The sequence below is a fragment of the Chaetura pelagica genome, unplaced genomic scaffold, assembly GCF_000747805.2.
Source record: "Chaetura pelagica isolate M959 unplaced genomic scaffold, ChaPel_1.0 scaffold1048, whole genome shotgun sequence".
NCBI lineage: Eukaryota > Metazoa > Chordata > Aves > Apodiformes > Apodidae > Chaetura > Chaetura pelagica.
The window spans coordinates 528952-556159 of record NW_009954300.1 but is presented as its reverse complement, the minus strand read 5'-3'; the positions used below and the strand labels follow the sequence as shown (position 1 = coordinate 556159).

The 27208-nt window shown below is 37.5% G+C and overlaps 1 protein-coding gene across 2 annotated transcripts in view; it reads right to left on the bottom strand.

Moving 5' to 3' along the window:
- The window catches only part of ATXN7L1 (ataxin 7-like 1), a 112771-nt gene that overhangs the window by 22705 nt on the left and 62858 nt on the right, over window positions 1-27208 (bottom strand). For both annotated transcript variants that reach the window (XM_010003842.1, XM_010003843.1), the window contains exons 3-4: window positions 11354-11576; window positions 2369-2652 (exon numbers count right to left, since the gene is read on the bottom strand). In XM_010003842.1, the coding sequence (XP_010002144.1) occupies window positions 2369-2652; window positions 11354-11576 (507 nt within the window). The remainder of the gene's footprint in view (window positions 1-2368; window positions 2653-11353; window positions 11577-27208) is intronic.

Below are 27208 nucleotides of genomic sequence, written 5' to 3'. Positions count from 1 at the left end.
AAACGTAATCCACAGTCAGGGAAATTGTATGAGAGAGAGGGGAGATTGCTAAAAAGGAAAGGAAACAGATGTAAACTGGCCAGAACTATTAAGGAGCTTGGAAAATTCACAGCTGCACAGTTCCGCAGCAGCTGACCAAGGGAATTCTGAATTCCCTACCCACCATCCAATTCTTTTAATGTGAAATGAATTAAATTTATGGGATATCTAAAATAATAACCTCATTGGCCTTCCAAGATCTTTTTCTCAGCCCTTGCACAGTTCTGTGCAATAATGGAGAGGAATCCATCATAGTGACACCAGCTACAGGCCATTCATCTGCAGGGCCCTCAGTTCTGTTTGTATCATTGCTACATTATTGCATTGCTACAGCAATTCATGAGGCAGTAGAGGCAAGATGGAATGGATTCTGAATCTGGTAATTACTTAAAAAGAAAGTATCAGTTCTGTGAATTTGTTTACCATATAAAAGTAAACCAATGCCCACCGGAGGGCTCAGTCTTGTGCAGAGTCTCAGCCTTGTTTGGAGATTCCCACCAGTGAAATGTTCCCTAGCCTAGAAGACACTGCAAGCGGCAACTTAGACACAACAATGATGGAGACACCTCCACAGAAAAAGCAAGCTGAAGGAAGGTCCTACAGAAATGATTCTCCTTTATGAATATATTTCAGCAAGCACTTGTACAAAAAAAAGGTACGAGTATCATGTACAGCCCTGCGGTTGTATGTGGTGACATTACAAAAGCAAATGTCTCAAAAAGTATCAGATTCAATTGCCTGGGTAGGAATTCAGATATTTTTTTTTTAGCTAAATTAGGCATCTAAACCATTAAAGAAAATAACAGGTAAAAAACAAACAAGTATTTTAACTGCAAAATATAGAGTTCTTATTAGAATAACTAAGTGAATCTTGGCAAGAGAAATGTGTAGTTTAAAAGCCTAAAATCAGCTACTTCCTCTTAATATTTTTTTGTTTCATGGAATGTTATAATGACCAATGATTCTGCTTTCTTAGATGCCACCTTTAACTAGTTAAGAAAGCAATCAGTGTACTGGATCCTTTAAGGCAATGGCTTTGTTCCATACCCCACACAGTCCGAGCAAACACTCCGCACTGGTCTGGAATCAAGCCAAGGTAGCAGTACAACAGGCTAACTGCCAAATTTGAGAAAATGAAAAAAAAATAAACCTGATATTCAGTGAAAAATAGGGCACACTCATTAACTGGAAAGGAAAGCATTTATCTTGTACAACTTATACTTGGTTCGTAACTAGTGCACATTTAGAAATCATGTGAACTAACTTTCTGCCAAACTGACGATCTAATGCGGATCATGCTGCCATTAGCAAAATTAGCCTTTCAGTACACACAAGAAGTTCCTGCCCAAATCACAAAGCACTGCCAGCTGATGAATAGACCCTGCACAGCTTCTGAAACCGTAAACTCGAGTCAGTTACTTTTGCTTTAAAAATAAAAACAAAAAAAACCCCAGTCCCTCAAAACACTTTGTTTCCTTCCATTCAGAACAAAAATATGTTTTCAGCTTTAGGGGACACACTCTCTACTCACTGCTCAACAGCTGCCATGGGTCACCCCAGAGAACTCCACAGAAAAGAATTCTTCCTTCAAATGGATGGCAACTTTTCTAACTGAACCTCTGCCCTCCCATGATGGGGCCTTCTGTGCTTTGGAACCTACACCCTCCATACTGCCCTGCCTCAGGCTCTCCAGGGAATTCCCACATCTAGAATTGCTCCTTCAAGCCCACTGTCCTGTCTTCCTGAGAAAGGTCCGAGATCCTCATGCTACAAATGTCTTCATTCATGCGAATTGCAGGGAGAGAGGAATGGAAGGGAATTATGACTTCTAAAACTTCCCCAGCACATCCCATATGTTCACAGAACTTTCTAGTATTTAAAACCAAGAAAGAAGATTCTTCAAAAAATCCTGACTTGGTGGGTAATCTTAAACCTCAACTGTTCAACTTGATCACATCTACACTAAAGTCACCCAACAAAGAAACATGGTCTTGTTATAAACAGACCCAAATTACATAATGGCTGGAGGAAGCTTTCAGCTTTTTTTTTTAATGAATTTACTTCCTTAAAAAATTTATATCTGGCCTATTGACCAGTTGAGAAACGCATGAAACACTATTTTCAGGCTAAACAGAATGTGTACTTTGAAAACATTTTACACATGCTAAGAGTGTGAAAGCTTTCATTCTCATATACGCAAACTGGCATCTTACAGTAAAAAAAAATCAAACCAAAACCAGGATACAGCATTTTATTATGCCATTATTTCTGAATTATAGAAATATTAATGAAGAAAAACTGACTAAAGGTGAATTACAACATCACTCACCTGAAAGTCTTTTGTAAGGCTTGTTACTGCTTTTAGTGCCATTTTGGTGTTTCTTGTCTATTGATGGAGCTATAATTCCTTTCCCATTCAGGATCTTTTCTGGTGATGGTGGCACTGACTTGGACGTCAAACCAGATTTAACCAAAGTTGGAGCAGGTACGGTGGATGAAGAGGCTGAGGAGGAGGTGATGGTGGTAGTGGTTGCAGAATTCATTTTAACATTGGCACCATCTGCCTTCACTAGGTTAGGAATTTTCTCTAGACTGACTACTGGAACAGGAACACTGCAAAACCAAAGAAAAATCTTCAAGTTGTATTTTCTGTACCAAAGATTTACAGTTACTTAATTCCCTTCCATGAGTATAAAAATTTCAATGCAAGTCACAAAGTATCTTCAGACCAGACTAAACTGAAATACTTAGTACTATTATTGACTTTTTCTTGTTCAATCGTATGTTTACAAAACCAGGTACCTAGAAGCCTGGCAATGTAGAGACTTTTGACAGTGAATTTTTGTGGGGGTTTTTGTTTTGGTAGTAAACAAAACATACCCCCTTACATGTATGGTCTCATGTCTTCAGCACAAGCACACATCAAATATTTATATGCTGTATATGCTCAGCATGATAAGAAAATGGTTTGCTAACAATATTAATATTTTTAAACCAACACAAAAATTATTCAAATGCTCAAAAGTGTCTGAATAACATACAAGTTCTGGAAACAAGGAGAAAAGAGATTTTAAGCACAGAAATCTTAACAGCTCTCTCTTTAAAAGCAACAGCTCCAAAATTGGCTGTCTTGTGACTACTAATTAATATAATAGATAAATTATACACCTGAAACAAACCCAGAAAGAAAATACTAATTAAAAAACCTAAATTATCAGAGCTTTAAGCCCAGGTCTTATTGGAGGCTCCAAGTGAAAGTATCTCACTTACTCAGTTCTCATACACTGCCTGAAGAGTTGCTTTTGCCAAATAGTTAACTATCTGCCTTGTCAGCAAATTCACACATGGATCGTGCAAAAATGACAATTTTCAGACTATTATTCCACCCCAAATAAACAAAATAAACACAGCTTTCTTAAAAGTAAATGCAATGGTGATCAATGTGTAAAACAAATTCCTCACGTAGAAATACAAAAGTCTTCTTAACAGCATTCCTGGCTTTTCCTTTCTGAGTTGCAGACAACTAAACTAACCTCTGTAATTTTAATCTCCGGCATAAAGGTGACAATCAAGCAGGTTGTCCCACACAGAAGAAAAAACGTAAAACTTGGGGATTCTTTAATCTGTTATTATCTTAAAGGTTCAACTTGATGTACAGGCTAACGGTACAATGAAACATATTTATAAAGAGGGAGAAATTACTCCTTAGCAAACTGTACTCAAAGAACAATCTGCCTGCATACCCCTGCAGTAATTCTGCATGGTAGTGCAGAGCTTCTGGAAGTGCTTCACTCACGGAACATTCATTAAATGCACAACTGCAGGAAAACCAGTATATATTCTGAAGTACCCTGGAATGTTGCAGCTCAGGTTAGCAGAGATTCTTGCCAGGGACCACACTTGTTAATGTCCCAAGACAAGCAACATGTGTCTGTCTGCACATCACCCTGCGGCTTGAGGCTTCCTCCTGTTCATAAGTCTCACATCATTTCAGTCTTTTTTGTGTGAAAAATGGCACCTTCCCTGCATTCATCCTATGGAAGGAATGGTTAGCAGGTGTGAAGGTTCTACCATCAGAAAAATATGACTTTGATATGGCATTCTTCACAGCACACCCTTTGGAAATATTGGAAGCAGGTTCCACAATAACGCAAGGCTTGACCTTCCTGGGCTACTCTGTTCCTCCATAACTGATAAGCAGAAAGTGCAGCGTGTGTGGCTAGAGTGGACTTACCCTGCTGGGAAGTTGTTAATCTGTGTTCAAAGGGTATTTTGACATATAAAAATGTATGAACCTTGATATAAGCAAAATGTATAATAAAGCTAAAAAAGACATATTCTGGAGCTGGAATGAAATTACATGAAACTTCAATATCCTGTGGTCCCATAAATACCACAGTTAGCTGCCCAGGCTACAGGTTCCATGGCAGTAAAATGCAGAATGCTGGCCAGTAACCCAGCAAAAAATTTACCTGACTCACAAAACCAGAACTGCATTAAGTACCGCAGTGACAATATAAATATGAAGCTCTGAAAGAGAGAATTTGATAATCTACTTTTTTTTAAGTGCTCTGAATTTATTAATAAAGTTAAATCACAGAGTAGGAATTATTTTTCTTTTCTTTTAAAGAGATGGAAATTACATTTTCTGAAAATAAGAGATTTTTTTTTTCTCTAAATCCACTAGTTTTACTATATAAAAACTATTTAAGAACCCATGAACAAATCTTCATGTCAATGATATATCTTAATTCAAAGTACTGATACACAGTGAAAAGGTCAAGAGTACCATCTGGTTTGGTAGTAAAATACAGTTAATAAATCTTAAAAAACCATCTATTTTGCAGTGCTCAAAACCTCAAATGCTAGGGCACATATAGGTGGATCACTGTAATAACACAAAAAAAGCTCAGGGGAGGGAATATTTTCACTCACAAATACTTGTACAGATCAACAAGTCAATCTTCATTATGCATTTCATTGCAAGGTGCAAGAAAAAATAAATATAGTCCAGTATTTAAAGACACAAATTCTACAGGATTCCTGGCAGTCTGCAGTATATTATTTGATGTTTCAGAAGCTAAAAATGATAACTTTTCTTCTTCTTTTTTTATACATAAGTGGGTACTGCATTCATCATTAAGGAATTCTAGATTCATCTTAGCATAACAAGAACAATGAATCAATAACCAAACAGCAAACTGGAAGCTGCACAGGACCAGTGGCCATGGTCAACTACTAAGGACTAAAAAGGGAAATAAATCACAACTACTTATATTTATATTTGATAGTTGAAGAGAATTCTTTTCCTAAATTAAGTTTTTAAGTTGAGGATTTCCTTAACAAGTTTGTTAGAAAAAAAAAAAAAAAGGTTCCTTAATCTTATTTACTGTATTTTAAATTATTTTTTAATGAAGACCTCTGCAGTATATTATTTGATGTTTCAGAAGCTAAAAATGATAACTTTTCTTCTTCTTTTTTTATACATAAGTGGGTACTGCATTCATCATTAAGGAATTCTAGATTCATCTTAGCATAACAAGAACAATGAATCAATAACCAAACAGCAAACTGGAAGCTGCACAGGACCAGTGACCATGGTCAACTACTAAGGACTAAAAAGGGAAATAAATCACAACTACTTATATTTATATTTGATAGTTGAAGAGAATTCTTTTCCTAAATTAAGTTTTTAAGTTGAGGATTTCCTTAACAAGTTTGTTAGAAAAAAAAAAAAAAAAGGTTCCTTAATCTTATTTACTGTATTTTAAATTATTTTTTAAATGAAGACCTTGTTTAGATTTATTAAAGACAACTGCTGAAAGGGACAATTAGAAAAGCAACATGCAACAAACACAAAAAAAACAAGGAAGGGCACATGACAATCAGTAAACATGAGAAAAATGGGAGCACAGATAATTGCCAGAGACAGGTGAGAAAAATCTGCATTCAGTAAAGACAAGTTTACTTGTTTTTCTTACAAAAGAAATTCTAATAATAATAGCAGTATCTGCCTAAAGCACAGTAAAATAGTTTTTAGCAATGCAAAAACATTCAGTATTTCTTCTATACCAAGAAGGAAGCATGATAATGTTCTTCAATCAGATAAAATTGTTTTTTGATTCCCCCAATATGTGTAAAGTGCCAGCAGAAAAATCATGTAAAAAAACCCAAACCACAACACATGTACATCTGAATAATGTGGCCATGAGCTCTAAAAGAGTTGGAGAGATACTGGGTCTCAGCATATTAATTTCTAATTGAATCTTGGAATATCTAGCAACTTTGAGAAGTGCTGCTGTGGCATCCACACTGAAAACCCAAACCAGAGTGTCTTGGAAGAAATAATGGAAAAGCTAATGAAAACAAACTGATAAACAATTAGTTTTACTGAAAACCAGATCTTGGCAAAGAAATCTGGTTTCACTTTTTGATGAGTTTACCAGCTAAGCTGAAAAAGATAACTGTGAAAATGTTCCAACTTTTGAAAGTCATTATAAAACACAAAAAAGAACAGTTTAAAAGCAAATGTTCAAAACCATAAAATTAAAACCTATTTTTTCAGAGATTTATGATTCAATAAGGTTGCTTGCTAGGGGGATATTTTTTGCCATCATTACCAAGTCTTATGTGACTGAAAACTTCACTGGTCTTTAGAAATAAATATAAAATTAGTGGTGATAAAATTTACTGATGGAACCAAGATGGAGGGAAACTAAATAATGAAGAGACAAAGGCAGTTATAAAAAGTAGCATGGAGTATTTGATGAAGTTCATTAGTTCAAAAAGATATTTTAATACCAGCAAATGTAATAACAAGCTACTCAGTCTGCAGTGAAATATGGGGAAACAACGAAATGGAAAATAGTGACAAAAATATTTAGTGGTCTCAGTGGATAAGAATTACAAAGTTTTTTTGTATTGTGGTTATTTTAAAAAAGAGATATGGCAAATAAGAGAAAATTTAGTTTTCACACATCTCTGGTTATACTGATACCAGAATATGGCTTCCACTGGTGCTGACCAGTGGTTCAGTTCAATACCAATGTTGATGAATTAGGAGGGAACTAGAAAAAGGCTACAAGAATATCTGAAGGCTACATAAAGCACTTGATCATGACGGGCTTCAGAAGCTCAGTCTTTTTTTCAGACAACATAACATATTTCCTTCTGTTTTCTGATGTTCTTCGTCAGGCACTTAGACTAGATGATTGCTGTAGGTTCCTTCCAACTGAAATTACTCTGTTCTGTTCTATCTCATCCTATCCTATTCCACCCTGTTCTAAGCACTCCTTCAGCAAAACTTGCAGCAAACTCCCAAAACAAGAATGAATCTCCTTCCTATGTATCTTGTGGCCAATTTTTTTAGTTCCAAGCCACTGCTTGTCACTGTCATTCCCAAAAGAAAAAATAACTGTAGTATGTCACAATGCTCCTCATACCTAAGGAGCTTCTTATTACCTCCATTTTCCTTTATTCAGGATTTTCAAAATTATGTTTCCTTGCTGTTATGTAATTCTGCTAGGTTTTTGTTTGTTGGCTTTTTGGTCATTCATAACTATATTAATTCTAAAATCTCAGCCACTAATTCAATTCTTTTCAATTTGTGAGAAAATAAATTCACAAACATTTAAAAACAAACCACTGGTCTATTCTACATTGCTGGGATCACCTATACAATATAACAAAGTATTTGTGATTTTTAGAATATGTGGTCCAAGTTAACTCTGCTGAATTTTGCTTCCAGTTCCATACTGCATTAGGAACATACGTAACTCCTGACTAGCTTCACTTTCTCAACCTCAGTATGAATAATGGTATTTCTTAACACAAAGAAGTGAAGACTAAGAGATGACTAAAAAGATCCTAAGAAAAGTTACACATTTTAAATTATTACCCATAGATACACCTTTGTCATCCTGTTTCTGTTTACATATTGATGGAAACCCCATAATTTTAATCTCATTTTCTTCATTTTCAGAACTTCAGGCAAGCAATGGCTAATCTTTGTTGAGGGAGGTCAAAGAGTCTTGCTTCAGCTGGTATCTCAGGGCTAGCTTACTTTAACTCTTTCTCCAATTTTACACTGCCTCAGGATCATAGATGGGTGGAAATGAACATCCTGCAGCATCACAGCACCAAAATCCTCCAGGGCAGTGCTCAGAGGCTGCACTGGGGCATGGCAAGTGAAGTGGCTTTCTTTGGGCAGGCCAGAAGTGAGGAAGAGTTCCTGGCTGCACGAGTGCCTTTTATAAAGGCGAAGTATCTGGGCTATTCTTATTATTTATGATCACTTAATCAGTATTATTATTAATATTACTACCAACCATCTTGTTCTTTGCCCTTTCCCCTCTACTTTCTACCCTTTTGCTCTATCTCTTACATCTTCAAGTGCAAGCTTCCTAAAAGGATGGGTTACATTTACCTCGGGCACAGTGCAGTGGTGCTCCTGCAATGCTCCAGTCTCCAAGCACTGCTGTATTAATAGCAATGATGTTAGAGAGATACAGGGGAAAAAAAGCCAGAGCTGACAGATATTTCTGGATGATGTATTCAGAAGAATCCTTCACATTCCAACTACAAGAAGAGAAGTATTAAAATGGCAGCTATAAAAATGAAACAGTTCCAGATCTCTTTCATCTGATCATTCTGATCATGCTTTTTAAAGCATTAGCTGAGGAGCAACCTGAACCTGTGCTGCGTATTTTAGAACAACACAGGATGTGAAGAAGAGAAAGAGCTGCTTGGTCATTGTTTAAGATGATGACTCAACCAAAACTACAAAGAATTAAATGAGAGTTGGGTCTATATAGGGGCAGGCATGACAACAGACAGATCTACTAGGCCATGCTGTTGCACAGGCTGTGTCTGAAATACTACTACTAGTTGTTAACTGCTACAATTGAAAAGAGATGCTGTATGAACAAATCAGGCAGTCACAAAAAAAGGTTATTCCAGCTCTGGAAAGCAATCATTACAATTGATGCAATTTCTGAATTAAGCTAATTTGATTAACTGTCTGAAAGAAACTATGTCAAGTAGGTATTTGTGGCGTGGGACTACTACACAACCAAGAAAAGCATCAAATAACTGGAGGCTTCTGGGGATGATAAACCACAACACACTTGGATATTTGCATTTCTGAGACAAATGTATTGGTGTAAATTGAGTATTTCTTTCTAAAAGATAAGTGGGTGAAATTCTATGACTTTTTCAGGCAGCTGAATGGAAGAAGATACAATGTTATCTTAAAAAATAATTCATTTTATGATTAATTTCTCCTTTAGGAAAATCAGACCTGCTGAATATTTTCTAGAATTCTAAATAAAAATCATAATCCACTAATGCAATAGCAACAAACAATTTCTTCCTTAACAGCTGCCAGCCCTCTATAACCTGTGATGATTATCAGACTGATTTTATTCTTTATCAAGTCATGTAATCAAAGACATTTAACATTAAATTCTGAAAGACAATTTAATTTATTTCCACTTCAGACTCTGCTTTGTTATGTAATGACCACAGTATCTTTAACTACAATATGCCTCATTTTTCCCCACTGGCAAACAAAACCACAGTATTATCTCCCAGCAGAGCTGCAAGAATTGGGTAATTCACAGGTACAAGCACTGATGTATTCCTTGCCAAAGTATTAACAGAGCACTACAACAGTTTTAAATGCCTAAATCTACCTTGTTAGTCATCAGTAAAAGTTTGGGATGTTCCAAGTAAAGGGAAAAGGGGTAGAAATGCTCAGTTACTTTGTTCCCTTCCAGCCTTTACTGACTGACAGAATGCCATCTGTTGCCAGAACGGAAGATATTGTTTATAGATTCAGTTAGTATGCTGAAATGAGGATATGTAAGTTGTTGTCTGTAGCACTAGGATGAGAAACAGGTTTATAGTCAGTAGTGTTCATATTCTAAAGTCCTTTTTGATTTTCTTTTAATTAGACTTAAAAAAAAATATATCCTCTCATATAAAATTCCTCTCCAACATTCAGAAGAAAAAGACATTTACTCAGTCTGGAATACATATTTTTAAAAAATAATAAGTTACACCTTAGCTAGAACAGCTTCTAGTTATCTGTGTGTGTGTGTGTAATCTAAACATCTAGATTTTTTATTTTCAGAATTATATACCATAATTTTCCACAATGCTCATCATGTTTTCAGAGATGGTAGGTTCAGACTTACAGGAAGATTAGATTTTTATCAAATTTGTTCCAGTGCGAGATAAATTCTACATCAAGGCAGAAGGTGCTCTCTTTGAAATCACACCAACTGGTGCACGTTTCAGGCAGAAAATATGAGCTACTACTTTAAAATAATTTGAGTTTATGGTTGTCTCCTGAGTGAGTGGTTTGCATTAGATTATTTACTGCTTTAAGGCAGCTATGTCCAGAAACTCTACCTAAAATCATGACCTTCTTAACGTTAGATATTACATATAAAAAGGGAAGGATCATTACAGAGTAAGAAGGTAAAACTTAAGAAAAAAGGAAGCCTTAGTACCTGAATTTCACAGACACAGAACAGAGGCAGAGGAGACAAAGGTTTAACAGTAAACTGTGCAGAACCAGGAACTGAACCCAGTTCTTGAGTCACCAACCTAGTGACCTAATCACAAAGCATCATTTCTGCAGATAACTGAAGTCAAAACAATTTCTTAAGGGATAAAACAGTGACCTAGTTCTGCTCTCATTTACGTTTTTGCAACTCTGCTCCTATCATCACAGTCACAGGAGGATGGGCCTGGCAGTCTCAAAACCTATATGTGTGTGTATATATATATCACAGTACAATGATGTAAGATGTCCCCAAAATAGTGATTTTTGCAGCCAGAATTTTTCTTCTCTCTTCTTATAAGGCATCAAACATTATGAAAATACAGCATTAACTCCAACAGCAGCTGTTGTTGAAGATAAATTATTATAAGCAGTAAGATCTCATGAACATCAGTTAAGCCAATATTAAGAACTCTGCAAAAATTACCCTGCTGCTCAAAAGTTTTAAGGGCTAATGCTGTTCTGGAAGATGGATCGCAAACTGGGCAAATATCTCACTTGGAACATGCTACTTATAAAAGCAGATATTTGATGTAACTTCAGAAAAGTAATCCAATCCTTCTTCCTCTTCCTCTCTATATTTTTTAAGAAGATCTCAGTTTCCTCCCTTAGGAAATGTGGAGGCTTAAACTGTGAACTTAGATTAAGATGAGAATACAGATTTTTTTGATGACTGTGAAATACACATAGAAACACTTACTACTTTTTGAACACCAACATCTTGGGTAACTAATACTTGGTACTTACCATGGTTTATCCCGTGATACTTTTGAAGGAAAGACTGTGTGCTGTTTGCTACTGGAGGTAAGTAGATTGTCTTTGGGCGTTTTGAATGGCTTTGAGTTGCTGCTGACAGGGTTATGGCCGCTGATACAGGATTTCGGTTTCATCTGCGCTAGGGATGCCCTGGAATTGCAGGCTGGAGAAGCTGGAGAAGGGGAAGGTTTACACATTGAACCGTGTCTTCGTTCTGTAATGGAAAAATAATAAACTTTACAGAATTTCATAGGCAACAAAAAAAAAAAAGGCAGGGAAGGGGCAATTGTTCCTTTCTATGCTAGTTACAGCAATTTACTCACTCTGAAGAACACCAGTCCATTATTGTTGTAAATGTAATCAAGCAAAATGATAATTAAACAAAACCAACTCTGTGAAGCACTCTGAAGAATGTATAAAATAGTTAAATAAATGTTGCTAATCAGAAAATGTCACCAAGAAATATCAAGCCACTTTCTAAGCAACCACCAGCATCTGTGTGAGGTACACTAGGTGCTCCAGCACTGTCATGGAAAGAAGAGGAGAGAATGTAACAACAGCTCAGATGACTTGGTGAAATTCTCTGACAGACATGAGATTGCTTCTATCATAGAAGAATTTACGAAGAATTCATGTGCAGTTTACTTCATAAGTATCTTGTTTCCAGTTTCATGGGAAGCCATAAGGAAAACAACTGGAAGACTGCAAAGTAGCAAAATGTCTACTGGTCTACTGCTCCCAGCCCTTCCAGAGAAGCAGGCTCTGTCTGGTTTGTAGCTTAGAGGTTATTTCCAAGCATCAATCAAGGTAAGAGCTTAATTTTTCCCACACAGAGCAAACGGCAAGTGCCAAAAAGCAAGAAGTTTATGTATCAGTTGCAAACATTGAATCCAGAGGTCAGGCTCTTGTGTTCACGCTCACACAAGGGACCTCTTAAGTACTGCAAAAGGCCTTGCTGACCCTGCAGCAGGAGAACAGGCTCCAGGGCAGACAGACTTCAGTAGAATCACTTGGGTTTGGTTATTATTATTACTTTTTTTAAACCTAAATGTCCTCTCCCTGATATTATGTTTTAAGAAGGTATCTGACCATTATTTACAAACTATGTATTTTTCCAGAGGAGAAGTGCAGCACACTGTGATCTAGCTTAGCACTGGATCAGTGTGCTGCAAACAACAGGCTTGGTGCTCTGAACTTAAGCACAGCTACAAAACACTACAAGACAGGAGTTGCTTGGAGGTGAGAAATGCTATAAATCTGTAACAGGCCTGTCCCCTCAGAACACCTTTACCCCATCCCCTCCACCCTGGTGCTCCCCAGCCAGAGGTAGAAGGTGGCACAGGAAGACTGGGGAAAGAGGAATTTTCTAGTCAGGAGGGCCGAGCTCAGCAGCTGCTGACTCTGGCTTGCCAGCACCTGGCAGCAGGAGCCCCCACAGCAGGGACCATCAGGTACCCCACTGCTGACACAGTAAGCAAACACAGCCAGCATAATGTAATTATAGATCGAGAACTTTGAACAAGCTGGAGTTTTGCCTTCGACGTGCAGCAATTCTTCCTCCTCCAAAGCCTTCAGCACTTATCTGGAAGAATCCAAGCAGGTGCTACTCTTTGAGCTTGCACAGCATCGCCCTGCCAGCCAAGAGCAGGTTAAGGAAGCAACAGTGACCTGCTGCTGCAAGGGGAGGGTTTGAATGTACATCATCAACCCTCTGTGCCCAAGCTTGATATTTCAAGGCTAACAAAAAATTTTCCCACAGAGAATCAAAACATGACAATTTGTCTGGCATCCTCACAAGTAAAAACTTGCCAGTAGCAGAAGGATTCATCCATGATTAACCTGCAATAGGCAAATACCGCAAGAACAAAAATAAATGCTTACATTTTTTTACAAGAACATTCCAAACTGTTTCTATTGTACTACCAATGGTTAAATAAAGGAATTTTCTATTAAAGATCAAGCCCTTATTTTCACAGCTTTAATTACAAATACTGAAATTCCCTCCAGATTCTCCTGCAACTAAAGAACAAAACTGTCTTAATTTTTTTTTTTTAAATACAAAAAAGAACTCCCCTAACACTCCAAATGCCACTGTCTTTTCGCCCCACCATACACCTCAGTGTGCAGCATCTGCCTGTAAAAATCCCTTGCAGGCTGCAGTTAATTTACATTCATTTCACTTCACAGTTGTGGCAACAACTGTGTAAGCTAAGCATCTGCATCTGAAATGCAGAGTTCCACTCAGAGTATTTATTTAATTAAATAATAGTTATTGTTTCAAGATTCATTGACCTTCTCAGCAACCGCTTAATAAATTTAAATTAGCTTAATGAAAATTTGCAACTTCGCCATTATTTACTTGAGAGCTGATTAAAAGGAACTGCTATGTAACCAACAAAACCAAGAAGTGTATAAAGTGAAACTTGGGAAAAAACTTCATTTCGATACACAAATTCATGATTAATTACTCCATTCTTCACCACAGCTACTGACTTTCTCAAGACCAACCACCTTCTATTGATCCGTGTCTTTCAGAAAGACAGACATTCAAGATACTGGCCATCTAAAATTATATTTTAAAGTCATCTAAGTATCACATGCCACATCAAGTTATTTTTTAACCGTACACTGGACTTTTAGTCAAGCTAAGCATTTGGTGCTTTTCTCTAGCCAGTTATCTCAATTTATTAATTCCCAAAAGCAAACCAGTACATTAACTTTGGATTTTTTACTATAAAACAGCCATTGTTGTGATATGACAACATAACAAGGTGCATCCCAGTATTTTAAATAAATATTTACTTAAAAGATAGGGAAGAAAAAGATTACAAGATATTTTATCTGAGTCTGTCAGATTGGTGGTCATTCTTGTAATCAGAACCAACTGATACAGTTTCCTTTTACCTCTTCAAACTCTCCTCTCCCCCCAAAACACAGCTACAGAAAGTCTTCCATGTTTTAGACAGACTCTGATACATACTGGAGAATTATCAGCATTACCCAGCTTCTCTTGAAACTTCCTGGAAGCAAAACGGAAATTATGACACTTTAAAGTCATACAGGAGGAAGAATTTAAATAGCTGGTGCCACATAACAGGCAGTGTTCTCAGACAGTGAACGTCACTTTAAGGTCAGCAGGAGAAGCTGGCGGTGCAGGTAGGGCCACAGTGGAGAGCTGGAAGGGCAACTCTCTCCAAGGGGGCAGAAAACCACTGTTTGACCTGGGCAAGCATGGACACAGGAAGCTGGACTTGCTGTGAAACCTCAGACAAATCTTGAGGGTGGGGGCATAAATCATAACTCAACATTGATCTGTGCCTTCCCAAGAACTGTCAGGTTGCTTCTGGCTTCCTCCTTTACAACATATGTGGGAGTGAATGGGCCTTAGACACTGGTCTTTCAAAGAGAAAGAATGGGAATATATGACAAAGCAAGCAGGTTGTCAGCTGCCAAAATTAAATGCTTAAACTGGAGTGGTGGGGCTTCTCCATCAAACTGAGTTTCCTAGTCACATCTGCTTTTTAAAAACTTCTACCTATTTGCCTATTTGTATTTTACATGTATACAAAGAATTACACACAAAGTTACTCAGCCTATGTAATAAATTAGTATGTGCAAAAAGACATTTGCACATCAAATTGTTGTTATAAAATTAGATATTCACATACTAACACATTCAGGAGACAACAAGCTATCCGTGTAAAAAATTTCTACACTTATTTGCAGTTCACGTGTAGACAGATTAGTTCTAGCAGGGCAGGTGAACTTGTACTGTCCCTATTTACATATAAAAGTGGCACAGTCACCGGACTTAAATGAACCTAAAGCAGAATGAAAATTTTTGTTTCTAAGAGGAAGAAATACTGGAAGGCAACTAAAAAATCAGTTATCCCTTACAAGATACTAACCTACATTCTACATGTATTCTGTTTCTGCAGAAATATGCTTAAGCTTAAAATATGAAAGAGAACTTTTCCGATTCATTGAAATAGTTACAAATGGATGTTAACACCCCACATAAGTAAAAACACATATTCTGTTTTGTTTCTAAATACCAGTTGCTGTCAAATCCAAGAGCAGAGAACACAATCAAAGTTACAATCCTCTTTACTGCATTAATCCTTCTGCAACCTCTCAGCTGTCTCAGCACAGCTACTGCAGCAAGTGACACACAACATGTGACTTGTGTCAAACAGTTAAAGTATTAACAACATTAATCTTAGAGGAAAGTTTAATAACTCTCTCACTGAATTAACTACACTTTACAAAGAATCAATCTCAGATCAGTATCTTATTTTTTCTAGTTAGTGGCAAGAGTCTAAAAGCCACATCGTCCTCTGCATCAGTAGCATTGTGAACGATCTTAAAACTATTCAGGAGATTCTCCATGTCCTATGGAAACATGGATATAGTCCAACTTTCTCAGCCAAATCTGAATTGTTTGTAGATGTGAAGTCCTTATGTTGTTGGAGACCTAACAGCCCCTGAATCTCCAGAGCTCTCCCATGCCCTTGTACTTGATTTCTAACCCTCCTTCCTGGATCCTACACAATGCAACCCCCCTACCTTTCCCCAAAACCTCTGCTGCAGCTGCCAAAGTCCTCTAGGTCTGCCTTTGAATCTGTAATTCCACTGGATCCTCTCTAACTGGTCACAAGGGAATACTAGCAGCTGTTTTGCAGGAAACGCCACATCTCCTTCTAATCACAAGCAAAAAAAGCAAAGCAATAGAGAGGCAACATGAGCTCCCGAGCCACAAGCACAGCGTGTGGGAAAAAGAGGCAAAACCACATTCTGAGTAGAAACTCTCTTCTGAAATTTTTGCCTCAACTTTCTCACAAGATCAAACCCTCAGCTCGCAGCAAGCCTTACAGACGACACAACCATAAACATGTTGCCAGTAAAATACGCCAACCATATGTCTCCAGGTGGACTGCAGTACGTTTGTACCCAAAAAGATCTTTATGTGATCCGGAAACTGCAGATATCTCTGATGAGGACTACAAATAAAAACCATCACTTAGTATATCTCACCTCCACCCATTCTTACCCAACATGCGCTACTCAAAATTGATCAAATTAAGCGAACAGGTTTTGCGCAGTTCATGTCTTCTCCATCGATGAGACACAGCAGATTGCACAGGAAAAAAAGCCATGATACAGCTTGAGCATAGAGAAAAATATGCCTTTGGTCTTTCAGTATTTTTTACAGGTAGTTGAAAAAAAGCAACAACAATAAAAAAAAAACCTCTAACACTGTCAGAAGAGAGACACTAGAACTTTGTCAGCACCAGTCATTTTGAAACATGACTCTCTACAGCATGATCTGACTTCCTGCGTGCATGAGGCCTAAAGCAAAAATCAATTTAAGGTTGACCCACAAAGAACTCAGAGACCCAGTGTTATGCCTTACAGCTTGGCATTACATTTGGTAAAAACAAACAAAATATATTTGCTAAAACCCATCAAGGTAATAAAGTTATTTGCTGCTAGTAAACATTACAGAATAATAAAACTCCTTTCAAGCTTGTATTCATCACAACCTTTGAGTTCATAGCCCTTTTACTTAAAATAGCACAAACTAACTTACCTGACTGCCCGTAACACAATATGAATACTGTTTATTATTCCCCATTTTCAATATTTAATCAGATGGTAATTAAATTTAGTATCTCATCCGCCCTGTGATTCTGTCCCAGTAACGTATCACAGTGTTGTTGATGAAGATGTTACTTATAGTAACTCCATACATCACCTATGCACAAATTACAGTTTTTCTATTTACAGTACATCCTGAAGTGTTTTGTTGCACAGCCCTTCACTGTGTAAAGTTGAGCAATGTATACTTACAATTTCAGTAAATAGTAAGTGAAACCTGCCACCTCGTACTGATCCCAGTTCAAAGTTTGCAAATGCTAATTTGCATTAATTCTAATAAAACAAAACCAGAAAAAAACCCACACATGCCCCGAAAGCGACAGCCAGCAACCAGAAAACTGAACGAGACTGCTTGCAGAAATGTGTCATCCTGCAGTAACTGGCAGCTGGTTCATAACAAGAGTTCATAAACACCTTGTAAGCACTTTCATTTTGCAGCCACAGTCTGAAAAAAAACCCTAAGAAAAGCTAGTACGTGAAGCTAAGCAAAAATAAACTTGGATTTGATGCTAGCAAATTACAGCATAATGTTGCAAGACTGAAGGATAACTTTACCAGCTTTTTTGACAAAACACAATCCCAAGTCCAGTCGAAAAAGTTTGGAAATAATATCTGCAAACTGTTCCACCCTTCTTGCACTGCGCGCTGGAAAGGAAACAGCACAGTCGGTTTCATTTTGATACTTCTTGCAAACTGACAAAGGAAATAAACTGCCAGCTCAACCCCCCCGACTGATCTGCTGCATAAAACGCAGCTCAACAATTGCAAGCTTCATTCCAGGTCAAATGACATAACTGGGAAATTATCAAGTGCTAAAATAACCATCGTTCTGCTGGTGTTTATTTACAATAAACACAAGCTTCACTTTCTGACATAAACCCACTAAAACGATTCTCCATTTCACAAAGTCTACAAGTGAGTAGGATCAGCAAAATTATGCAAAATATCCTGCTAGAAGAAGAAATGTAAACTGAGCCACTTACAGAGCGGAGCAGGCTGCCAACTTAATCTGATTCTACGACGACTGTAAACATGTACTTTTGGAATGTGAAACGATTCACATTGCCACAGATGCCGTCAGAGAAACACAGCAGCATGATTAGGTATTCTGCACACGGTAAAAAACCAGGCAGATGACCTGCTGCAGCAAATACCAGATCAGCGCCCGCACACACCAACTGTTTTGACTACAGGCACTTGTTAAGCACCAAGTTTCAGGTCCTACCAGTTGGACACCAGAACTGATCCTGTGCCAAGAACAACAAGCACTCAAAACAGCTGCGGGTTTGTTGTTTTTTGGTGGTTTTTTTTTGTTGATACAACTCAAGTAACTGCAGAAATGAACCAAAGTGCAAACTTAAAAGCAGCAAAAAACACAAGTGTGTATTTAGAGGAAGACAGGGCATTTTTTTTCTTTCCTCATTCAGGAAAGGAGGAGGGCACTTGTGTTTAACACCTTAGGATGAACCTGCTGTTTTCCAGAAAAATCTTTTATTTATGGGATAAGTTGGCATTTGCCAGGGTAATTACAGGACACAGAAGGAATAATCTCTAGAATATCATTACATTACTCCTAAGTGGCCAAATCTCTTAAAAATGGCCAAATTCCATAAGAAGCCACACACTAAGCATTTCCCAGAACTCTTCCATTCCTCTTCATTAGAAAGCATTTTAAAAATAAAATAAAATGACCGGTCAAACAGAACTCTAGCTCAACAAAGAAACACTGCAAATAGTGTGATCATTTGCACTAAATGTAAAATGAAGCTAGTGGGTACTTGTATTCTTCTTTTGCAAGGATCTTGAATTCTAAAGACAAAGCTCCAAGGTATAATTTACCTATCAGAGATACATGAAAATGATGGAAGAGTGACTGACTACTTTGCCCTGGTGACAGTGTCAGTCTTCACATCCATAAGCTGGAAGACCTAGATTTAACTCTGGTGTCAGGGCCTGTTTCTTTAGCATTAAAATGTGATATTAATAATTTAGGGCATTAACTTGACTAAAAAAGAGGTGGAGATTTAAGTAGGAATTCATCACTTCTTGTAATGACACAATCCTATATGTGTAATCAGCCATTGCCACCTCACATGCTGCTACTGCAGAAAAAACTGACAGTTCTGTACTCTAAGTCATACATGTTTCTCAGCTCACCAAGACAAAAAATCCCCAGACAAAAAATAAATGACAGAATCCTGGGCACATGTTTGTTTTGGTTTTTTTGGAGTGACACTCTACCAAAGAAATGCATTGAGAGCTTATACACAGAAATTTCCCATTCTACTGGATTAGATGCTCTGGTAGTCCAACATGCAACTGGTGAGACATCCTGATGTGTCTGGGAGTGTCCGAGGTAGAAGCCCTCTCACACCTCGTGTCCAGTGCTTAATCCACAAGGACAGCCCTCATTGTCCAGAACTGAAACTGGTTCCTCTGCACTGGGATCCTGTTACCCACTGGCCAGTGCTAATGGTATTTTCACCACTGTTGTTCTAAGAGCAAGGAAATGTATTATCAGGCCTAACCTTAGGGCAGGTGCATCAGATGAAATGCTAAAGTATTTCTAGCAGTCAAGCAATGGTATTTTCGTTCAAGCAAAGGTAAGTACCACAGACAAATCAGAATTCTGTGTGTGATTTTATATGTAAAGAGAAATCTTTTATTTGGCTACTTGTTGGATGTAAGAAAAAAGTATCTTTACATTTAATATTTACATTAAATATAACAAAAAGGAAGAGCACTCTAGTTTACTAAACATAAATTTAAAAGCAACTCACCTGTTCATTCCTCCAAACACCTGACTTAAACCATTTTACTCCAGAGACATTGCTGCAAATGGAGGAAAATTTAGCATTGCCATCCTGTCACACTTTGTACTGTGTAACAGCCCTGTTTCCTTAGGCCTCAGGCAGACCTTTCACACTCAAGGTCATCTGACAATGCATACTTTATTTCCTTCTAGTTATCAGGTAAAATATTTCACTGTATCTCTATCTCCATCTTTAACATTTTCAAAATAATAACAAAGAAAGTAATTTATGTACATTATTGTTTTAGGAAATCATTGGATGTTTCCCCTCTTCGATCATAAAACTCCAACAGAAAACTGATACTTCTTCAATGCTTCACTTAATCCAGACAGATACAAAGCAGTTATTTTCACAGACAGTAAATGATAAACCATGTAAGAGAGAGATGGGACCACTGAGGTGGTTTTGCAAAAAACAATGCTGTATTACAACTCCGAGAAAACACGCTATTGTTTTTAGAAGACTTACGTTCTTGATCTGATTTTGTGCATACTATCATGTCAGATTTTATTAAGTATGAAGACAGCACCTCACAGCTCATTTTATCGTTCCTAAGAAAAACTTAAAAAAAACCAACCCAGTAACTCTACTGAAATAAGCCCAGAATGAAAGCTTTGCAGGGCTTGTATATAATCTATTGTTTAAACCTTCTGGATTTTTGAGCTGTTATTTGGGTTCCAAAGCCATCATCTGGTGAAACAATGTATTTCTTAACAAATAGTTTTAAAATATTTTTCTAAAAATCTGTGAATTTGATCCCTAAATTTGTTCCAACTCAGTTACCCTGAGCTTCTCAGTCCCCCAGCACACTCACTGTTTAATCCCAAATCTGCCATTCTTTGCCTCCCTGCGAAAGAGACAGGATAAGCTCTCTGGACTGTAGGTACACATGTGACAACTGTCAGCACAAGCGTGCTACTGCCACATGAAATACTGTTCTCTGGGGGAACGATAATTAAGGTGTCACTTTATAGCTGCTGATTTTCACAAGGTTGCTGAAACTTTGCATTTCTGAAGCCAAATCAGCAAAGAATTAACAATTCTAAGACAAAACTGGTATAATCACATAAGCCTTATTGCTGCTATTATTAGTACTACTACTATCACTGCTATAATAATTATAATATTTTCAGAAACTCAAAAATTATATATGAGTTTTTTAACTTGCTTTTATGTGTTTGCCACTCCTCATATTTATTTCCAGGCTTCAAATTAATGCCCTTGGAATACTGTGACATCTTTTGAAAATCCAGGTCACCAAAGAGATCTGCCCAACTAGGGATATTTCTTTATTTTGAAACTGGAATGAGCTTATATTTGAGTTTTAATTCGCTTTATCAAACTCTGCCACAAAAGCAGCATTAACTGTCAATGCAGAATATTTCCTCTTTCCAGATGTGTTAGATAAAACAGCTCGCTCATTTTTCAGACACATTGTTTGCCATAGATAATAAAATATATTATTTAGAATGCTGCAGGAATACCCACAAGTGATAAATCCCTAATATACAACTTTCAAAGTGAATATACAAAATCATTTCTGAGGAGGTTACTTGTTCATGGTCCCCTCACTATATACAATAGCTCTTACAAACAAGAAAACAACCTCTCAAAACTTCTACAAAGCAGAACAGAACTGAACAGACAACACTGAAAGACGCACTCAAATACAAAAGTGGGTTTGTAGGGCATTTTTGTCTGTCCATATTCCTTAAAAATCTCTTTAGTTCTGTATTTACTTGCAACTTAAAAAGCAGTTTGTACTTGCACCATTTATGACTTCTAACTGTGCAAACTGAAGAAACTCAGACCTAACTGCACATGAATGAAATAGATGCAAATCAACCTTTGAGAGTCCAGGTGACAACTACTTATATTCCACATTTGAATGCACCTCTTAACCATTCCTCACTGCAACGAGCTTCACGTATTACACATTTTGGATAAATTATTTAACTCTTTATAATACTATCAGCTTTCCCATCATTGCTCTGAACAGGAGACAGTGTTGTGTATCTACAATTTTAAATGTCTGTTCTACCTATATAAAAGGTTTATTTCAGATAGACCTTTAATCGTTTTTTTCAAGCTACTATGGGATCAGTAACAAATTGAGACTTCAAAATTTATTGAAGCATGGCCAGTGTTTCAGATGCTGTGTGAAGAAAAGAATTTCAGGCATTCCAAGTTTATTCACCCACTCATGTTGCCTCTGTTCTGTATTACTGTGACAGGCATGGCACAGGGGAAAGAGACAGATGGTTTCCATTACAACTACCTACAAAGGTGGATGAACTTCACAGCATGGCACAGCTGTGACAGCACAGCTGTGCAATTCAGCTTTCTCTCCTACCACTTTTGATGCAGTGAACAACCTGTTACCCAGTGCAGGTGGTTCCAACTTTCAATGCATCTTCTCAGAAGCACACACAGACTGTATTTTAGAAAAACTTTTAGGAAAAAAATATGTGTGTAGATGCTCATCAGCTGAAGACATGAGATACTTTTCCTAGGAGGTGCTCTAATTACCTTCTAAAATTACTAACACAAGCTTGTTGGGAAAAAAAATAAAACTTCTCATTAAAACACGGCATAGCTCAACTCAGAACAATTCTTGCAAGTTTTAACACGGAGAGCAAGCAAACAAATCAAGATCACTAGAAGGCCAACTTGAAAGCATGTTGAGGATCAGTTTTACCTGAAGACATCTAAGATGTGCCACATGAGGTCTCTGAGAACAAGTATGCAATAAACATCTTTCCAAGGTATCAAATGTTTGACACCTATCAGTTATTTTTTATTTAAACCACTTGAGTCAGTTGGAGCACAGGTAAAACATATTAGGGTGATTTTTTTTCTTACCAGGGCTTAGCTGGCTTTTTATAGAGCTGGAACTTGGCTTCACACAGGCTTGGTGTAACATTTCACTTCAGGTGGGAAGAACGAATAGTACAAATCTTTGTTAAGAGATGAGAGTAGCAGTTGGTCAACCAAGAAATTATTACATGGGGGCTAAGCTTGGAAGCTAACAGGAAGAGAAAACAACTTTAAAACAAGGATTTTGAAGTGAGTTATTTATAGAGTCAACACCCAGTTATCCATGGTCAGATTATCTGTACCAGAGATGCAGAAACAAATCAGTGCCAGCTGGGCTTATTAGCCTAGGTGCAGTTTGTGCAAATGTTCTCAGGGACAACGTGGGTCCAGAAATTATCCAACTTTTTTACAGCATAAGACTAATGTACTTTCTTTTATCTACAGCAAGGCACTTGAGTTGTCTCTGTATGGCATTTCCAAAACCAAGAGCACTGGGTAAAATGGCAAAGACTCCAGATAATGCCACTGCCTTGCAGTGTTACCCTCACGCTCTGGGTCCCAAGGAGTTTTATTATCTTAGGCACAGCAGCAGCCTCAGCTGCATTCTTGCCATACTGTGTCAGGGCTGCGTCCTCCGCTGGGACGCCAGGGAGCTGGGGAGCTGAGTGCAGACAAACACAAGTTACTTGTGACAGACAAGACAGGAGCCAGGCACCAGCCAGAATGGCAAACGCTAATAACCTCAAAAACAGATGGAATGGTCTCTGAGCAGAGGAACCGAGATCACTTGAGATTATGGTTTACAATTAAGTAATTTAAACCAGATATTCTAAAAATGGGAAAAATTTCAACACAAGTGCTTTCCTAACTGTGTGAAAAACACAGCAAGAGACAATACCAAACCAGCTTGAAGCTGTTTTCCTGGCTGCAATGCCGAAAGTGTAACTGACACTGAAATAAAAAGGTACACAAGGAAGGAAATGGAAAAAATCCAATGTTGTATTTCCTATCTGCCAATTGTTTCCTCTGAATGAGACTGCGTTCATGCTGAACGACTGAACCTTTCTGGAGCAAACTCCAGAAGATAGTTTATGCTGTTTAGACTCTTCTGGAAGTTGTCCCTCCTCATCAAATTGATGCAGCTATAGTTGAAAGATATCCTACTGTTCAGAGATAACAAAAGATACTTCTAAATTGGAGGAGTTTGAGAATCAGTTTGTTGTTTTTTTTCCAGCAATGGAAGTCACTTGACCAAAGTGGCAGGGAAAGGACAACAAGCAGGATCTTGGCATGAAAAATCTCAGCTATAATCAGCTGACTCCAGCTTGATTACAGAGGAGGAACTAAACTCTGTATTTGGCAAATGGATCACAGAGCAAGTCTTTTCTAAAGCTTTTTTGCTGAGTCTGCCAATTGGTAGCTAGACAGTACAGCAGATTTAACCAGTAATGGCTAACAAGTGAACCAAAACTAACCATGCCTCAGCTGTCCCCTGGGATTTGACTGCTGAATCTAAATACTGAGACAAAAAAGCTTATTACACTGAAGAGCACAAGGTGTAGCACAGAACTAAGAAAAAGAGGGTCCCAGAGCACAGGACAAGGTAGAAGAGAGTAACTGACCTCAACAGAACATCATCGTAACACTGCTGGAAATCTTCAGGTCCTAATTCTACAATCTTATTACTCCTCCTTTCCTTCTCCCTAGTTCCAAATGCCTTGACTTTGCAGGTCGTTTTAAGGTCTGTTAAACATGTAATTAAAGAAAAACAGTAGTTCAAAAGCAAAATTCACCATTATAGGTATCACATATCAGAGAACTCTTGTAGTTTTAGTTATTATTTCTCCTTACATTTCAGATCCCTAAATACCTGCTGTGGTGAAAGTTGCAGAAGTTTTATTTTTATTGTCTTTCTTTGCTGTTTTACCTTAAGACATGAAGTTTATTCTTGGTATTAGGGACTAACATATTTAAGAAGGTGTAACATTCTGACAACAAAACAGAAAATGTACCTTCTGCTGCACAGTATTTGCAGGTCTCATGTATGGTATTTATCTTGGAATACATACTAATGAGGATAGCAGACCAAGGAAGGGAAAGGATTTAATTACTGTAAACAACCAGGAGAAAAAGGCTGTTAAACATTCAACAATTCACATCAACAGAAGGTTTAAAAGTTTTCACCTCTTATTTACTGTAACAAGATTAGGTCAACATTCCTCTCCAACCCTTAAGCCCCATCAAACTAGGAAAAACCACAAATGCAAGACCACTGCACTACCTCACTGCCCTGCTGAAAGTCTTAATTGAGGTTTCAGGAAAAGACACCCACGGTATTTCTCCCTCCTGGGAGCTATTGCCAGACGAAATTTCAGCTTGTAATTTCCAAGTAAATTGGCTGTGTGTCTGTCAAGCACATACATACAAACTGCACTTACATAAACTTTCCACTCCATTACTGCTCCCCCCTCCCAAAGATACCACTTCTAGATGGGAACTTGATTAGCAAGAGACTATGAAATACTTTTAAGAGAACTTCAGAGGTGACACAAAAAGAGAGTGAAATTTTATGGCCTGAAGGCCCCAGAGCAAAGCCTGACATCTGGCATTGGGCCTTGTGTGTTATGGGTGCAGTCATACCATGGATCAAAGAGATGCAATTTATATTTCTGTTCTTCCTCTCTTCCATTCCTGGCTCACCTTTGGTTTCAACCTGGTATTAATTCATGGCTGCATTACAGTGTAGGAATAGAGACCAGATACTTTGTATAACATAACCTTGAGTCTTTCAGCAACTACTTCCTAGAATAGGCTGCTCTCGTCCTGCAAGTACAGCATGTATTGCTGCCCCCAGATGTAGCCTTGTAGGTTCATTATATTGAAATAGGCTTGCTGGACCTGCTTTCACAAGCAATATCAATCCGTCCTGTATCAAGATGGACCTCTTTCTTTTTAATCATTTTATGCCAATTCACCAGCCACAAATCCTACATGCCTTTCCTCCCCTCCTCTTCCTGATTAACTATAAAATTATTAAATACTGCAGTGTTACAGACTGCTTTTGTATGGCTTCTGTCTTCCTCTTCATAATTACCTGTCAAATTCTGTTACATAACAAATTTAAAATGAATTATTATATGCCAGTTTTGTATTTTAATTAAATATAAAGCAACACTGGTCAGATACCTCAGGGCATTTTCTAGCTTTACAAAAATCTAAGCCCACTTAACAGCCATATAGTATTTCACAGACACCACCTCCATCAGATTACACTGTTCTCAGGTAAACAAGCAGGTTTTCTTTTTTCCCCTGAAAACTCTAATGAAGTTTTCTAGTGTCACTTAAGATATCATAGTTACAGCCATTAAAAAAATAATGTAATGGTCACACAGAACTTTAAAGTTTTTCTCCTTCAAAGTTTATTAGTACAAATAGAGGAAGGTTGTAATCCCCACACACAGCAAGTAATTCAGCTGTAATTCATACTACAGCACAGCAGAGGTAATGCAGTAATGTCAACATTAAATCTGATACTGTATATGGTCCTAAAAGCTTGCAAGTAATCCCTCTCTTTCCAAGAACTCCACACTGAGAAATATCAGATATATTTAAAGAATAGCTCAGAATCATGGAAGTACTCAATTTCTTTTAATTTAAACTTACACATCTAGAACCATATCAAAGCTTCCAAAAGCAAATGCTCAGCAATTGTCTTGTTCTTTATTTTAAAAGCTCTATGGAATATATATAAAGGAATCCATAAAAAAGTTGACAGCTGCTAATTCAGGAGTCAGCAGTTCCCCATTATACTGGCACATTATGTTTAAACTGCTCTCATATCACTGTCACTTTATTAATCAAATTAAAAAACCTCCTATGAATTACATATTTCTAAAACACTACCTATTACTAATGTAATCTGACACAGTCTGCACTGTTTTTTAGCACATTGTCACATGTGAAATACGTGTGGCAGAGCCAAAGACAGAACATACAAATAAATACAATTCATAAGGGAGAAATCATGGTAACTTCTTTGCATATAGGGGTCTAGCTAGGTTTCTAGCTACCTGCTTCTGTTTTTCTTTAATCTTTCTGAAGCAGCTGCAAATGGACCTTAGTGTCTGCTCACAACTTAAAAACCTTTGCAGCAATTTGTGTAGATTTGTTCAGATAAAAATAAAAATCACAGACTGTATTAGATTCCAAGACTAAGCAACACAAGTTACTGTATTTGCACAACAGCATGCTGATATAGTTGGGAAAAAAATAAATAAATCACACTACAGATAAGCAAGGGTCAAAGTTCTGGTTTGTGCTTCAAGTTTCAGTACTGGCACTTCCTTATTTGAGTCTAAAATACTCTTAATTCAACGTACACCGTCCTTCTATGCTAAAATAATTAACTAAGTTTCTTCCATCCCCTTTTTGTGTATCTACTTCCGATTTGCTCACATTAACATAATTAACATAACGTGTACCTAAAACTGCGGATGTTTCTCTCCTGCAACTGTTGTGTCCTATAACCTCGTGTGGCTCCTGAAGAGGCTTCTCAAGC